The sequence below is a fragment of the Rousettus aegyptiacus genome, unplaced genomic scaffold, assembly GCF_014176215.1.
Source record: "Rousettus aegyptiacus isolate mRouAeg1 unplaced genomic scaffold, mRouAeg1.p scaffold_m13_p_14, whole genome shotgun sequence".
NCBI lineage: Eukaryota > Metazoa > Chordata > Mammalia > Chiroptera > Pteropodidae > Rousettus > Rousettus aegyptiacus.
In genome coordinates, this window is record NW_023416289.1 from 23,091,042 (window position 1) to 23,103,055 (window position 12,014).

Genomic DNA, 12,014 nt, shown 5'->3' on the forward strand with positions numbered 1-12,014 from the left:
CCTCCCTCCTTACCCTATCTCTAGCCAGAGCAGGAAAAAAGATAGACCTGGAAAATGGGCCAGAAAATTAATAAGGTAAAAACCTAGTAATCTGGAGCCCACTTCTTATTCGCAGAAGTTTCCTAGGGCGGCTCACAAGTAGGGCAGGGGTCCCACGGTGAAGGGCGGAGCCTTTTAGGGCTGAATCTTGCTCCCTCCCTCTACATGCGCCCACCTGGGAGCGCAGCAGAATCGCTGGTTTGGAAGTCCCTGGGCTCTCGGCTTTGACCAGGGCGGTCTTCTTGGAAAATTTAAACCAAATTCCAATACAAATCCGAGTTCTCTGCCGGGGCGCGGGCGCCTGGCGGGCGCGGGACCCTGGGCGCTCTGGGTATGACCGCTGTCGGCGCCTCTGGGAACCCGGCGGCGTTTGCGCATCTCCGCGGGGCCCGGCACTTGCTTGTGTTTAGCGTCTGGCCTCCCCCGGCGCAGCCCTGGTCTTGGGGCTTCGGGCGGCCACGCAGGGACATCCCCTTGGCCTCTGCCAGCTGCTGGACCCGCCCCCGCGGTCACCGCCTCGCCTCTTTCCGCACCTGCTGCGCGCCCACTTGGGGACCCCCAGGGTGGGAAGCCCCCCAGCCCACTGGCCTGGGGCAGGGATGCCTATGGTGAACAGGCCGCACAGAGCAACGGTATATAGGGTATATAGGGTCGGGGTGGAGTGGGGTGTGTGTGTGTGTGTGTGTGTGTGTGTGTGTGTGTGTGTGTGAGCAGGTACATGGAAACTGGGAGAGAGGGCGACCTCAGCATCCTCCCTGCCTTCATCTCTTTCTTTCCAGGTTTCAAGACCCTTGGCACCAGAAGCTCCAGCAAGCGTTAGCCATTCCGAACCTTCTCCCAGCACAGCAGCTCCCAGACCCTTCTCCCCTTCCAACCTTTGTCTACACTGAAACTGGGGAAGGAGTGACTTTATGGGTCTAAAGACTCAGCTTAGGTAACTGCCTTCTGACCTAAGGGCAGTGACCCCTAAGTCTCTCTGATGGTCCTGGGTGGCCAGGCATGGGAAGAAGAGGTGCCAAAAATTATGGAGAGAACACTGGGATGGACAGTGGTCAGGTGGTAAGGGAGGAAGCCTGGTGGTTAAGGGCATCACTATTGTTTTTAGTGATCTTGGGATCTTAGGGTCTGTCAGGGACTTGTCAGTTACCCTGCAAACGGATTCTTTCTGGAGGGAGGTGGGGGCCCTGGGAACAACATACAGTTGAGGCCTGCCAGGGTCATAAACCAAGGCGGGCCTGTTAGTAATACTCGCCCAGCCCCTGCTCTCCTGCCGTCTGCCCCTCTGGGCCTAGTTTAAGATTGCCTATTGTCCAGGATCCTCAGGCCAGCTTTCCTTCTGGAGAACCCTCGAAGGAGGCGGGAAACTCACATCTACAGGTCTCCAGAAGTGGATGAGGCCACGTAGAACCAGGGCATATTTGGGTCGCAAAATGGGAATCTGCACCACTGACTCGATTTTTCAGCCCAGGATTCCCTTCATTAGCATCCTTGCTGGGGATTCTCCCATGATAGTGGTTTTTACTCCTCCCTGCCCAGTTCTGTAAGGTTTCCTGACCTCTGCTATTTCCTAAACGAAAGAACCAGCCACAGGGAAAAGCTGACGTTTGGAATCTTCGCTTGGAAACACTCAAAGTCGGTGATCAGAATATTTAGAGTAGAGAAACTCTACCCAAATCCCCAGTGTGCAGCTCACACCCAGGCCTGGGTGGGGAGGGGCCAGGGTATGGGGGCTGAACACAGAACTATTTCCTCTCCTCTCCCCTCCTTCCCAAACCTCCACAGACACTCCTCCCTCATCCTCCCTTCTTGAATTAAAGCCCATTTCTAATCCTAACTAAAGATCCAAGAATCTGCGAAGGGAGGGATGTGATTTTGCAATCCAAAACCTAATTATAGAAAAAAAATTGCGATTTAACAAAAAGAAAGAAAAAAAAATGAATTTTGTTGAAGAAGGGAAGAGGTGCTCAGGAGATGATGATGATTTGGGTAAGGAACTATGCATTCCAATCTTAGCTTCTCGGTGGAAAATGTGTCCTGTGAGTTTCTTAAAACTGTCCAACTCTCATGCAAATTCACATAAAGATCTGATTTTCGTGGGTAGTCGACACGTTCTTTTTATCTCAACCTTGTTATATTGGGCAAACTTATGGAAAACACACAGACAAGGGGCTTTCAAATTTAAACAATAAAAACTGCCATGATGCCATCAAACGTCTTGCGGTGACCACATAGATATTGGCATGTCTGTTGGTCCAAAATATCACTACCCTGAAATCGCAGATTAATATATTTATAAATTCCCCCAAAGTCAAGGCATTCGCGATGTCCCCAGATCTCTTAATTTGGGTTTGCTCTCCAAAATTGTTTTCAAAAAGGAAACACATGTGAGCATATTCGAAAGATGTGGACGGTGGAATCTTGTTTGCACCTGGCATATGTGTGCACGGGGTCTGACTTCAGGCAGGGAGCAAGTGAAATTCAGACTGGCAACTAGGGTCGTCCCAGGGACTCTCGTCTTAGAAGTCCTTCTCACCATTTTCTTCTGCTTCCCTCATCTCTCACCTCCTACAGATGCTGCAGGGGAGCTGGTGGGGAAGCCTGGGCTTTTATGCCGCCTTCATGCACAGCAATTTGACCGGCTTTGTTTTTTGTTTTGTCCCTCTCTAAAGGGTAAAGATGTTCCAACATTGTTGCAGGACTGTACTTCTTTATGCCCTGACAATCATGAGACAGCCTGGGAGACCGATGCTCTCACCCTGTCCCCTACCCCCGCTAGAGAAAAAATGCTACACAGAGCTGGGTTTGTTCAGGAGCCGGGGCGGAGCAAGGCTTGGAGAGAATTCCCCTTTTCTGGGGCTGCTGGATGTCAAGATTTTGAAGATTTATATCAAAAGTGTCCAAAGCGGTGTTATCAGAAGGTGGGTTAAGGCCCCTGGTCTGTTTTTAACAAATGGAAAAATAAACAAACAAATGCTGGTTCTGACAGGCCCCGGACTACCACCCCGATGGCTGGTGTATGCCCTGCCTTAGACTTGGGAACTTTTAAATTTAGGATAGGCCAAAAGCGGAAACAAACTTCAAGGTTTTTCTTATTTTCCTCAAAACCACAGGACACCGACTCCAAATTATTCATTCAGCATTCTGAGGAATAATCAGAAGTGGTAAAAATTATAACTTATCACTATAGATAAAGCTTCCCTAAAAAAGGGGGGGACTTTTCTTCAAAGAAAGGGGCAAAAGTATTATTTAAAAAAATTAAATAAAATGAAAGAAAAATCGCCTTGCAAATCAGCAATCTCAAGCTGGTGAATCTGGCTTCCTATCCGTTCTTATCACATGTTTATATGAGAAGGCAGGCCCCAGAGCTTGGCTGTGTGTTTTACTGGCACAGAAATCAGTCGGCTGAAGGTTGTCACTCATTTATTTTAGTCTTCCGACCCATGTTAGCAAGTCTTTAACTACCGACAGGCAAAAAATAGAGATACCTGTGTGGCAAGCAGACTTTTAAATTTATTGATTGGCCTGAAACACCGGAGGAGCACCTTATATAAAGCCAAGAGTGTGTGAATATGGAAGGAAGTTGGCCTTAAACAACAATAACAACAACAACAAAAGCCTCCCAGATACTGTACTTGGGAACCTCTGCGTGTGTCAGTTATTTGGATGGGGAAATGCTAGGAATGTAGCAACTGAGACAGCTGTGCCTCACGTTCCTGAGAGTAGCTACCATTTGCCCTTCTGTTCACTGTGTTTAGCAGTAAAGCTGGTGGTTTGGCAAGGGGTGGGCCTATTTAAGGACAGAAGGATCTAGAATTGACGTTACTAAATAAAAATTACAAGGTTAAAGGTATAAGGGTGAAAAGATCAGAGTGTTAGAATCATCTGTTCAGTAATAGAGTATTTCCCATTGCGGCGGCCTGTGTTGAAAGGGGCCCAGGTGGTTATGGCATTGAGGCAGATAAATAAGATATTGAGACATCATTTCCTCACCAAGACCAGGAAGTGAAATCTCTGCCTATTTGATGTCAATCTATTAATGTGTCAGATACACTGTAAAAAAAAAAAAAATTATTACATGGTTTTGAAAAAGGAAACATGCAAGGAGCAGGGAAATTAAAGTGATTTTGTGAATGCTTGGGTACAGAAAAGGGGGAGGAAAAAAGCACACATGGAGGGTATGTATTTCGCTAACTTTGTGTTTTGCCACACATTGTTTTCGTTTACGGCTGTGTCTGATAAATGAACACGTTTGACATCACCGATAAATACAATACTGTCTAGGCCCTGAGAGGAAGCCAGGGTGCTGGGTTCCGCTAAAGCTTCTGCCCATGGCATCTGCTCGGGGAGGCAGAAATCAAATATTTTTTTTTTCTTCTTAGTAAAATTATCTACCAGAGAAACAATGAAGCATGAAAAAGTACTACTTAGAGTGTGTACGTCTACATATGCTTTAAAAATGCTAGCTGGTACCTTCTGGGAAACTTCCCGTCATATAAATGTATCTGTACCTCTGTCTCTGTCTCTGTCTCTGTCTGTCTCTGTCTGTCTCTGTCTCTCTCTCTCCTCTCTCTCTTTCTTTTGTATGTCAGTGGATTTTTAAAACTAATACTGCAGGTTGAAAACAGTTGCATTTATTCAGTTCCGCGCATCATAAAGCGAGAAGCACCAGCGCACTTTCCAACGCGTCTGCAGAGACAACCCTCAGACAGGAGGCATAGTTAATGAGTATGGAGGTTATATATTGAATAGCTTTCTTCTCTAACACAAACATTTTTCTTTAAAAAGGAGACTAAACAGAAGTCGGGGGCAGGTTGTATTCTACGACAGCCGATACTACTACTACTAGTGTATTTTTAATGCACAGTTCTCACATAAATTTCATTTTGTGAATACACTGGTAAGTACACGTTGCTGGGGCTTCCAAAACGTGGCGTATCCCACTGATGGCTCCAACTTGCTAGTGGGCTCAGTTCTGTAATTGGAATGAAAGGAATTTTAACACTATTTAAACAAAGACTCGAATGCAGTGTAAAGGGAAAGCTAGATTTCCTTTATGATTTTTTTAATTTAGAAACTTATTTGTAATAAGGGCACTTAGGCAGTGTTTGGGACTTCTTCGTTAAAAAAGTATGTATTTATGTATTTGTATTCACCACTCACACTCTACTTCAAAGTTTCTAGTAACAGTTATTTCTAAAAATGCCTTTTACTAGGCATTAGCCTTCTCTAAAAGCCAGCTACCAAAACTCCATTTTTGTCAGCACTTCTCTATACTTTGCTTTCCAATATCTGGGGCCAAAGCCTACTTATTATATTGAACTGCTTTGTAGGGTCCTATCAAGATGCTTAATTGGCACACAACTGTATTTTTCTCCCAAGTCACATTCCTCATGAGATAATTGTCATAACTTCATCCCGAATATCACTCTTATTTAGAGAATGTGTTTGCCTAAAATCTGTCATCTGATGCTAAGCATTTTGCATAAGTAGCATCTATATTTCTGCTTCTTTAGGGGTAGACTGCCTATCTCCTAGTAGGGATCAGAGGGGGCAAAAAAATCTCAGAAGCAGAGGATAGCTAACATTCAGTATGTGGAAGTAGATTTACTATTAACACTTTTGTTAAGCAAAATTAAGTGTGGACTCAGGAGCCCTATCTAAACTGGTTCAGAAAGAAAGGTCACAATGTACAGGGTATGCACTGCCTGTGAAAAAGGGAAGGAAGACAAGATGATAAACTGGCCAGAACTCATCAGTGCCAAGCACAACCTGTTTTCTTCAAAATAAGGTCTTCGTTCAGAGTTGCAATAATATCTTAAAAAAAAAAAAAAAAAAAAAAAAAAGAAAAAAAAAAAAAAAAATAAATAAAAAAAAAAAAAAAAAAAAACAAAATAAAACAAAAGTCATCGTGTTTGGCTCTATTTTCAAAACAGTGTTGGCTTTGACTCACATTCTATTAGCGTTCTAGGGGAAGTTGACTTAAGAGTTGCACGAATTTGTGTCATTTTAAAATAGGTCAGTACTGTTAGTGAAGGTAGCTCACGACTTTCCAAATGATACCCAGTCTGTTTTGGGGCTAGAGACCAATAAATCAAAGCTTAGCCTTTATTACACCAAGGCATTATTTTTTTGGCATGTATTTTAGGAGCAAAGGTGATCTGAAATCATTACCGGCTTGTCACAGTGGAGAAAGCCCTCTGCTAAATATTCACAGGGAAATACGATTTAATAATAGTTTAAACCCAGATCTGTACTTGGAGTTCTATAGGTGAGAGGTGTATTTTTCTTTTTCCTATTAAAGGCAAATGACTTTCTAAGAGGTATAGAACAAACAACTTTGATTTGTCCGAAATGTTGATGTTAAATCTTACCAGGCCTTGCTCACAAGAAAATCAAGGTATATAAGAGAAGGAAAAATAATCAATTTTAGCCAAAAAGCAAAAATTGTTGATCTTTGGCATTAAATGCATTTGAGCCTAAGCCATCTCTGCCACGCCATATTTCCCTCTGGATGGGCCCGTTGCTGGATAAGACCTCAGGGCAATGCCGGGAAGGCCCTGGCTATGGCTGGGGATTTTGTTTGTTTTCACCAGAGGGCAATGATAGCTCAACTTATTCGAAAACTGAAAACTTTAAGGGGTGGGGGGAGGGAAGAATTGGAGAGGTCATAATTTACATTTATATTAAATATTGCTAATTATTAAAAGGGACTAGCCTCCCGCCTCACGAAACGATCTATGTTTCACCCTGAATTATTGCCTTCCTACTCCTCCATTAATCCTTCCTCTGGAGAAAAGGATGCATTTTACACTTCTAACATGGTGTTGGGCCCAGTTAAACTGTACACTAAGAAACTGAGTACAGAATCAAAAAAAAAAAAAATGCAGTTTATTATTGTAGATTATTCTTTCTCTTGATATAACCAGAATTGAAAATGAAAGAAAAGCACATAGGAACATCACGCGTGGTTAGTTAGTAACTCAAGATATAAAACAATTTTGCACAGCAAAATATGTAAAAGAAAAGTAACTGACAAGATTTTTTTATATTTATTGTGGTAAGATTTACTTTTCATTTTTTTTAAAGACAGGATGTCAGTCCCTGAAAATAACATTTACTGATTATTGCCTTGAAAACTGTGGATTTTTTTTTAAGTTACAGAAAATCCAGTTCTGCACCACAATACAACTGTAAAAAAATCTGCATCATCTTAAAACTGTGCAGTAATGCCATTTTTATAACTGCATAAATTTTATTAGCGTTCTAAACAGTTTTGCAAATTTTTTTGTATTATATGCTTGCAGGTTATATCTTAGTGCAATTCAGTCCCAAATACTTTAATTTTGAAAAAAAAAACATACATTTTGAATGTAAAATACCCCTACAGATATAAACAGGGGTGTTTCCCCTTTTAATACTTTGGTTTTCAATACAGTCAGTGGTATAGCAAAGACTACACATACCCAACTTATATTTAAGTTGCAAGCACATGCTGTATAAGCTACTTTTTAAACAGTCCCCTTGCAAACTCTACCCCCCTTAACATCACAACAGTAAACAATTTAGTGCATCAATCTTTTAAAAAATCTACAGCTAAACAGACCTAACTCTTTCAAATTTATCTATAACATTCCTTTATCTGTAGCATACATTTTAACTGGGCTAACAGATTATAAAAACTAGAATTAAATTATATACTAGAAACCCATAGCATTCCACATTTGACAATGACCGAAAGCCAAAAAAGAAAATAATAATAATAAAATAAAAGTAAAACAAAACCAAAAATAACGGGGCAGATTTCTTTGTTTAAAAAATAAAATTTAGACTGCTTTCAGCAACAGCACAATTTGAGTCCCCAAAGTGGGGCGTCATTCTTATTTAAAAGAAAACATTAAGAGTTCTTTAATGTTTGCCATGTTAAATTTTTAACCCATTCTGGCATCTTTGACAAGGAATGCCTTCAGTGCATTTACAATGGGAGGCTGGAGTTCTGAGTAACTCAAAGCAGTTTTGGAGCAGATGCAAACTTTCATGGGAAGAAGGCTCTAGGGTTGTACTTTTTCGTTCTAAACTCAAAAAGTCATGAGGCAATAAAACAAAAGTATGAATGCCATGCCATAAGTCTTCGAACGTCCATTTCCAAGCCAAAAAGAAAAAAAAAAAAAAGGAAAAGAAAAAATAATTATACCATACATGTCCAGCATGCAGGCTTTTTTTTTATTAATATAATGTCTCTTTTTCATAAAGTCTTTGAAACAGTTATAGTTCATTGTTGCTAAGACAAAGTAGCAAGCATAATAATGCATGAGATGAGAATGAGTTTTTTAATGGCAGACTAAACTCTCAGATTTGGCATCATAAGGCCAAAACTCACAAGTCACACCCAGAAGGTTGATGCAGGCTTGATTGTGGCAGGTTCATGAGGATTTTTTCCCCCTCTATTTTAGCATACCGATGCTAAAAAAAAAACCCGATGGAACTCAGCACGCTGCAAGTCTATAACTTCACATTTTTTTTTCCTTTGCAAGCTCAATCTCACATGAAGAACTCAGGAGGAGAAAAAGAACTTAGCTCTTTTTTTTTTTTTTTTTTTTTTTTAATCTCAGAGGAGATGGGTGGAGAGGGACTGAGGATGGAGGTGGGGGGAGGGGAAGGGCAACACTGCAAGCTCCAAAAAGTTAAAAAAAAAAAATCCAAACAAAAACACACGCACAGAGAAAATGGAACACCAGCTCATGAACTGAAGAAGAAAAAGAAAAAAAAATATATGTAAATGACGCAGGCTTCAAAGGTGTGCATGAAGAACTCTGCTGAGATATTTGAACATTGTGCAAGTGGGGGTGGAGGGGCGTAAAAAAAAAACAAGCTAGTAAGTTATGGAGGATTTAAGATTGGCAATCCATGAGCCAGACATCCATTCCCTCCCCAATTTAAAAACAGCCACCACCACCACCAATTCGGAGCAGGGTGTGTGTGTGTGTGTGTGTGGGTGCTACTGGGGGGGGGGACAAACTCGTCAGGGGAGGGGGCCAGGTGGTGGCGAGCATGGCTGCAGAACTATCAAGCCCACACCCGAGTCAGACCCCCAGGAGCACTTATCAAGGTGGCTAGCTGGGATCGCGTGTCAGACTCACATGAAAAACTCGGGAGAGGACGGGTTGTCGCTGCTCGAGCCGTTTTCTCGGAAGCCGCTGCTCACCAGCTTCTCATACTTCTCCTTGTACGCGTCCCTCTCGCGCACCAGCCTGGAGATCTCCTGCTTGAGGTGGTCGACCTGCTGGAGCAGCTGGTTCTTTTCGGATTCCAGGACGTGTCTCTGCTGCACCCTCTTGAAGCGGCAGGACTGGGCATAGCCGCGGTTTTTCAGGGTCCGCCTCTTCTGCTTCAGCCGGATCACCTCCTCCTTGCTGACCCCGCGCAGCTGCCGGTTCAGCTCGCGCACCGACATGGTCACCAGCTGCTCATCGGAGAAGCGGTCGTCGAAGTGCAGGCCGCCCGTGGCGTGGTGCGGGTGCAGGGCGCCCCCCGCCCCCGCCGCGCCCCCGCCGCCGCCGCCGCCGCCGCCTCCGCCGCCGCCCCCAGCGCTGGCCGGGCCCCCGCCGCCCGCGCCGCCCGCGCCGCCGGCCGAGGCGGACGCGCTGCCCGCTGCGCCCGGCGCGCCGGCCGTCGGGTGGTGGTGGTGGCCGGCGGCGTGGTGGTGGTGGTGGTGGTGGTAGTGCGGGCCCGCGCCGCTCTGCGCGGCGGCCGCGGCGATCACGGCGGACACCACGGCGGCGGCGGGGCCCATCTCCTCGCCGCTGCCGCCCAGGGAGGCGCCGGCGCCGGCCCCGGCCGCCGAGGCCAGCTGCTGCGCTCCGCGCGCGTAGCCATCGAAGCCACCCTGGAGCTGGTGGCTGTTGCTGATGAGCGCCTCGACCGCGTCCTCGGGGCTGAAGCCCAGCGCCTCGGGGTTCAGCTGCTGCGGGTAGCCGGTCATCCAGTAGTAGTCTTCCAGGTGCGCCTTCTGCTCGCTGCCCGAGCCCGGGCTGGGCGCCGAGAAGCTGGGGGAAGGGGGCACGGAGCTGCACGGTGTGCTCATGGGGGTGGAGGACAGCGAGCCCCCGGCGATGAGACGGCCGCACTGGCTGATGATGCGGTCGGTCTCCACCGGTTCCTTTTTCACTTCAAACTTCATCAGATCGAAGTCATTAACATATTCCATGGCCAGGGGACTGGTGGGCAGGTCGGAGTTGCTCATTGCCAGTTCTGATGCCATTCTCCTGCCGCCGCCGCCGCCGCCGCCGCCGCCGCCGCTCCGCCAGATGGGCTGCAGGAGTGGGGCCAGCGGGCTGTGCTGGGTGGCCAGCGGGTGAGCCAGCTTGCCGGGCTGGGGCGCTTCTAGCTAGCGCGGCGGTGGCTGGCCCGAAACCTCCGAGCGCGCACACACACCCCCCGCCCTGCCCGCGCCCCCCGCGCCCGCCCTCCCTCCCCCCGGCTCACGCCAATGTGCTCGCTCGCCCCGGCCCCTCCTCGCCTGCTCGCCTTCTTGCGCGCCGAGCCGGCGGCTTCAGGCTCGGGAAGGTCCTCCGCGGGCTGCAGTGGCGGCGGCGGCGAAGCCGTAGGAGCCCGGCCCGGTGCGCGGCGTCCCCCGCTTGCCGCTCCGCTGCGCGCTTTGCATAAGGAGGGCTCGCCTTGCCGGCCGGGTTGCAGGCGGGGCGCGCGCGGCGGCCGCTCGGGGCTGGAGGCGCGGCGTGCGGCTGTCCCGGTGGCGCGGGCCTTGGCACGGGGGAGTTAACACTTCATGCTTCTTGCCTCCTCTTCTGCCTGGCTCTTTTATTTTTATTTTTTTCTTTCCTCTTTCTCTCTCTCCCTCGCGCGCTCTCTCTGTGCAAAGTGCAAGAGAGGTGCAGCCCCGCTGGAGGCAAGGGAGGGGGGAGTTTAGTTCTTTCTTGCCTTTTTTTTTTTAAAGCAAAATAGCGAAGTCCTAGGGAAAGGCGAAGCAGAGAGCAAAAAGGGGGAGGCCGAGCCGACGAGCAGCCCGAGCTACAGCTCGAAGATGAAAAAAGATTTTAAAGCCTCTGATCCAGCAAGAAGAGTTTAAAGCAATTGCTGAGTTTTATAGCACTTGTGACGTCAGGGCCAAATGGGAAATTGACGGGTACTCTAGGCCAATGAGAGGCGGCGAAAGCGGCCACGATTAGCATAATAGTATAGAAACAAGGAAACTTTTCGGAGCTGTCAATCAGGGCCCAATCAGCTGACTGTCAGCTGGGACTGGCACGCTTAACCCTTCCCGCGCCGCCACCTCCCCGGGAGAAGCAAAGCCAGGCGCAAAGTTTGGTGCAAGAAGGGAAGGAGTTTTCCAGAGTGGGCTGTGGGAACCCAGGAAGATCGGGAGGATGGTTTGTTTTACTTCGGAGCGCGAGAGAGGCCTGTCTTCCAGGGCCCCAGCTGGTCCGCCACTCACTCTGGGGGGATTGGCCTGACAGCTCTCCCCTGCCTTCCCCCAGGATTGTGAATTCTCCTGGCAGCTTTCCCTCCACCTTCGGCACCCAGGTGTCTGCTCCGAGGACTGTAATCCCCCATCTCCAACCTGACTGCGCCCAGAGCTAAAACTTGGCCCCAAGTCTTTGTCCCTCTCCAGGCACCGATGCGCTGGAGTGCAGGGGTCCTCACTGAGCTCAGGACGCTGCCCCGCCGCGCTCCTGACCAGGCGGTGCGGGGTCCGCCGAGAGCGAAAGCCTGTTTTATCACCTTCTTCTAGAGGAATGAAATAAGTTGTTCAGGGGCCATTAAGCGCGGGGACCGTCTGCCTGCTTGCATCGCGTGCCCTTTGGGGTGCGGGAAGGCGGGCGGGAACGAATGCCTATGCAAGTTTACTCCGGGAAAGCTCAGTCAGATGAGCCCTCCTCAGCCCTCCGGCTTCGGACTCTAGCTCCTGTTTGGCTTTTGAGATTCATATTCTCTCTCTCTCTCTCTCTCTCTCTCTCTCT

At 47.6% G+C, this 12,014-nt stretch overlaps 1 protein-coding gene across 3 annotated transcripts in view; it reads right to left on the reverse strand.

Annotated features, from left to right (window-relative positions):
• MAF (MAF bZIP transcription factor) overlaps positions 1-11,141 on the reverse strand; it is a 323,245-nt gene extending 312,104 nt beyond the window's left edge. The window contains exons 1-2 of one of the 3 annotated variants that reach the window (XM_016152008.2): positions 9,177-11,141; positions 3,443-5,011 (exon numbers count right to left, since the gene is read on the reverse strand). In XM_016152008.2, coding sequence (XP_016007494.2) covers positions 4,918-5,011; positions 9,177-10,297 — 1,215 coding nt within the window. In that variant the 5' untranslated portion in view covers positions 10,298-11,141 and the 3' untranslated portion in view covers positions 3,443-4,917. Of the gene's footprint in view, positions 1-3,442; positions 5,012-6,909; positions 8,783-9,176 lie in introns of those variants that run through there. The other 2 variants (XM_036232117.1, XM_036232116.1) reach the window with 2 other exon arrangements.
• Between the last annotated feature and the right edge of the window lie 873 nt (positions 11,142-12,014).